This window comes from Bos taurus, chromosome 2 (genome assembly GCF_002263795.3).
Source record: "Bos taurus isolate L1 Dominette 01449 registration number 42190680 breed Hereford chromosome 2, ARS-UCD2.0, whole genome shotgun sequence".
NCBI classification, from domain to species: domain Eukaryota; kingdom Metazoa; phylum Chordata; class Mammalia; order Artiodactyla; family Bovidae; genus Bos; species Bos taurus.
The window spans coordinates 132788668-132793235 of NC_037329.1; the positions used below are offsets into that span (position 1 = coordinate 132788668).

The 4568-nt window shown below is 62.4% G+C and overlaps 1 protein-coding gene across 1 annotated transcript; it reads left to right on the forward strand.

Annotated features, from left to right (window-relative positions):
- Positions 1-355: 355 nt before the first annotated feature.
- PLA2G2E (phospholipase A2 group IIE) lies at positions 356-3700 on the forward strand. The gene is made up of 4 exons (NM_001192086.1): positions 356-395; positions 1294-1432; positions 1635-1741; positions 3558-3700. Exons 1-4 carry the CDS (start codon positions 356-358, stop codon positions 3698-3700), a joined length of 429 nt encoding a protein of 142 aa, NP_001179015.1.
- The last annotated feature ends 868 nt before the right edge of the window (positions 3701-4568 follow it).

Sequence of the window (4568 nt, forward strand, 5' to 3'; positions counted from 1 at the left end):
GACACGGCCCAGGCTCCCAGCTCCACGGAGGGGCGAGCGCAGGGATTCTGGGGCAGAGGGCAGTGGTGGGAAGGGCGGGAAGGAGAAGGCCCAGAGGCTGGCTCCACCGCCTGGCTCTGGAAGCAGAGCTGTGGGCCCCAGCCTGGCCCCTCCCCTGGGACTTGGCCAGAGTGTCAGAGCTGGAAGCATCGTTGCATCACTGGGTGCTCAGGGGTTAATGATGGGGAGTGGACAGGACCCGGGTATTTAACTAATCGGGGAGGTGCCTGGAGATCAGAGGTGCCCCTTCTGGCTTCCGTCTCCGTCTCCCACAGCCCAGCTTCTCTGCCCCCTGCTCCCCTCCCCGCCCCCCAGGATGAAGCGACCCCCTCTTCTGACCTTCCTATGCCTTCTGGGTAAGTGACCCTCATGCCTGCATTCCTGCTCTGCCCCAGATGGGAATACTCCGCGGGGCTCCTGAGCCAGGCCCCCGGGAGGGTGTCATCGGTCACCCTGAGGCCAGTGCTGGCCCAGGAAGAACTGGCCAGTGGAGAGGGGGCCAGGGGGCATGGCTGCAGCCTGGACGGCCTGGGGAGACAAGGGAGTGGGGCCGGCAGGGGCCCCCGACAGCTGCTGCCGCCCGCGCTCCACCCCCGACCTGAGTGTCCGTTTCTGCCTTTAACCTGCCGGGTGGGCGGGCCCCCACTGATGCAGCCGCGGGACCCAGAGGAACTAGGGAAGTCCAGGTAGTCAGGAAGTTTATCCAGCGACATCTGATGGGACCCAGTGTGGACAGAGTGCTCCTGGGGGTCAGCGGTGGCGGCTGACACCAGGGGAGAGGATCAGGAAACTGGGATGGGAGCCTAGAGGATGAGCCGGGGGCGGGGGAGTTCTGGGAGACAGTGGAAGGAGAGCAGGGGTGGGAGGTCGGGTGGGGACACAATGCAGGTGAGGACCAGGAGACCAAGGTGCAGTGGCGTCACAGGAACAGCACTACTGACTGGCATTGTTGCTCAGTTGCTCAGTCTTTGCGACCCCATGGACCGCAGCACGCCAGGCCTCCCTGTCCATCACCAACTCCCGGAGTTTGCTCAAACTCATGTCCACTGAGTCTGCGATGCCGTCCAGCCATCTCCTCTGTCGTCTCTGTCGTATTACTGATTAGCACTCTTATCATTGGGAGTGAAGTGCTTGGGGAGGTGGAGGTTCCCGAGACGATCCGAGAGATGCCTGCACTCAGATGTGGGGACTGCAGTTGGCCACAGAGGGTGGGGCCCCGAGGGAGCTGACACCCTCCCCGCTCCGTCCCCGCAGCGGCCCTGGCCGGCGGGAACCTGGTCCAGTTTGGGGTGATGATCGAGAGGATGACGGGGAAGCCCGCGCTGCAGTACAACGACTACGGCTGCTACTGCGGTGTCGGTGGCTCCCACTGGCCGGTGGACAAGACAGACTGGTGAGCAGGCGGCCCAGCCGCCGTCCTGCCTGGAGGATGGAGGCGCCAGGGGGAGCATCCTGCGGGGAGCTGGGGGTACCGAGGAAGCTGAGGCATGACCACCACACTTGTGAGCCCCTTTGGGCCTTAAGCCCCCCAGGCAGCCCCCAGTCCAGCCCAGCTGGGCTCACAGGCGCCTTCAGGCCGTCCACGACCTTCACAGGTGCTGCCATGCCCATGACTGCTGCTACGGGCGCCTGGAGAAGCTGGGCTGTGAACCCAAAATGGAAAGGTACCTCTTCTCAGCCACCAGGCACAGCATCTTCTGCGGTGAGTGAGCAGACCCGGGGGTCCCCCAGACTCCTAGAGAGGGAGGGGACTCAGCCAGGAACCCCTCTCCTGATGGAGACCCTTGAGCCTGGTCACCTGGGCAGGAGAGGCGGGTCTTCCATCATCACAGCATCAGGGAGAGGCGTGTCCCTGCGCCCAGATGCTCCCATGGCACCCAGTCTGGAGAGCCCAGGACCCATCAGCTCCTGCCCTGGGACCCCAGGAACACCCCCCCATTCAGAGGCGCCCCCACCAGCTCCAGCCTCTGGGGGGAGAGCAGAGGGACAGCACCGAGCCCGCCCAGAGGAGCTGTGCCCAGACAGCCCTCCCCAGGGCCTGGGCAGCCACTAGGGGCACTGCCCCAGGACAGGGCCTCGAGGGCGGAGCCCCAGACCCAGAGGCTGGAGCTCGGATGGGGAACCACAGACCCCCAAAGGCTGACCCACCACACCGGGGCGCCTCCTCACCAGGCCCCATGCCCACTTGGACCAGTTAGCCTTCTCCTCTGCTCCCCAGCCTGGGGAAAGAGCTGGACCCGAATCAGTGTAAAGGGCTCCATGCAGCCCAGCCCCATGAAGGGAACTCACATCGGAGAACCAAAGGTTCTTCTTCCTGCCGCAAAGCCAGGAGTAGCCTGGAAGGCGGAGGGCAGGCCTGGAGCTGGAAGGACACAGCACAAGGGGGCTGGGAGGGTCAAAGAAGACTCAGATCTCTGGGGTCTGTCCTGGGGGCGGGACGGGACAAGAAACAGAGCTGCGGGAGGCAGGCTGGGCTCCAAGTGTCCTGTTGCCATCGCCATCCACTCAGCAAAGCGGCTTTAGCAGGTAATGAGCTCCCCGTCACGGGGAGTTCATGCAAGGCTGGGAAGCCACCTGTTGGGGACAGCGCTGAGAGGGTGAGTGAAGGGAGGGGTCAGGTGAATGGGACACAGGTTCAGGGAGTCCCCTCCCCGCCGTGTGACTCTGGGCAAGGAATAGAACCCCTCCTATTTCTTCATCTGTAAAAGGGAGACCTAACCTCACACTTGCCAGCTTAGCCCAGCTCCTGGGAGCTGACATAGCTGTTAAGCCCCTGCCAAATCTGAGTTCTGGGGGGAGAGCAGAACCCAGATGGGAAATGAGGCTGACCTTCACGAGGGACCCTGAGGAAGCCGGACATGTCTGAGCTGGGGGATGTCTTCGTGGGGACAAAAAGGAGCCAGAGCCCCTGAGGACAGACAGAGGCGATGGAGGCAAGAGGAGGCTTTGGGGCCCCTGGAGCCCACAGAGCTGATGCCCGCCCCACTCCCCAGGCTGGGTGTGTGCGCACGTGGAGGGGGAGCCCTGAGATAAATGCTGGAAAAACGGGCTCCATCCCCGCTGAGGGAGGCAGGCGCAGGCCCCAGCTCCAGGCCCTCCGGGGCACGCCCAGGTCACCGGGATCGAGCTGCTGCCGTTCAGTAGTTTTCCTCTCTGGTTCATGGCTGCCGACACCACTAGCAATCCATTACGTGGGAGAAGGGTCGCCCAGAAACACAGCCCTCCCTGGGCTGGGACAGGTGGTCTCCCCGTGGGGAAGGAGCTTAGGGGAGTGGAGTGGGTTTGGGAGAGGAAGGGACAGCAAGGACAAATCTCCAGGCTTCCAGCATCCCTGGCCCCAGCAGGGCCTCAGCACCCTGCCCGTTCTCTCACCCAACCCTGGAGCATCCCCCCGGAGCATCCCCCTGGTGAGCGTGGGCTTCCGGGCAGAGAACGTGGACCCCAGCACGCTCCCCTGCACATGGCTGGGAGTGGCGGGCCCAAGGTTCCCAGGCCCTGACTGCCCACATCCCATCCAGCCGGCAGAACCAGCTGCCAGCGACAGACCTGCGAGTGTGACAAGAAGGCCGCGCTCTGCTTTCGCCGCAACCTGGGCACCTACAACCGCAAATACGCCCATTACCCCAACAAGCTGTGCACTGGGCCCACCCCGCCCTGCTAAGGGTGCGCTCTGCCTCCCGCTGAGGCCTCCAGCTGCCGGGGCCCCAGGCCTCGGGAGGGTTAGCACCAAAGGCTCTCCCGCCAGAAAACTCCTTTCCCGTAAGCCCATCCTTCCCTGAGAGGCCCCAGACTCAGCCCTGGACCGTCCCTGGCCTCCCTGGCCACAGCGCCCTCAAAAAGAGCCAGACCGGGGGCAGGGGGCTCCTGAAACACCCGGAAGATTCCACAACCCGTCCCCCTGGGATCTCAGTCCCCTCTTCTGATATGTGAATACTGTTCGCCCAGGATTCTAACACTGGCCCTCAGATTGTGTCGCAGGGTTCATCAGTCTCCGGTTTCACTCACGCCTTTGTTTCTCGAGCACCCAGAAATGTGCTAAGCACGGGGACATAGCGTGGGTCTGGCTCGGGCGGCCCCTGCATGCAGCTCCAACACTCTGTCCTTTGAGTTTTCCATTACAATGAGTCTTTGTGATTCTCTTTTTTTCTAACATTTTACCGTCTTATCCGAGATAATAATGGCAGTCTCTAGCAGGAATATTTCTGGCCATATGGCGTAATGTGAAAAGCACGCAAATGCCAACCTAAAAACATTGCCCCCACCATGTCATCAGGCTTCAATTCCCTCCCATTAGAAATCTGGCTTAGAGTGAAAAGAGGCTCTCAAATCATCTGATTCACAGCCCTCCCTTGGCAGAGGGGCACCCCGGAGGTCAGAGAGGGAAGGTTCTACCTGGAGGGGTGTCCTCACTCCCAAGCCAGTGGACCTTCTTCTGCATGAGTCGGTATCAGTCACTGCCCACCACCCCTCTGATTGTCATCATGGACAACCCAGAGTGCCCAGGGAAGGTCAGCTGTGAGGATACCCAT

Coding starts and splice junctions, on each gene's coding strand:
- PLA2G2E (NM_001192086.1), top strand. CDS start 356: ATGAAGCGACCCCCTCTTCTGACCTTCCTATGCCTTCTGG. Junction 1,433..1,634: donor CCGGTGGACAAGACAGACTG/GTGAGCAGGCGG, acceptor CGACCTTCACAG/GTGCTGCCATGCCCATGACT. Junction 1,742..3,557: donor CAGGCACAGCATCTTCTGCG/GTGAGTGAGCAG, acceptor CATCCCATCCAG/CCGGCAGAACCAGCTGCCAG.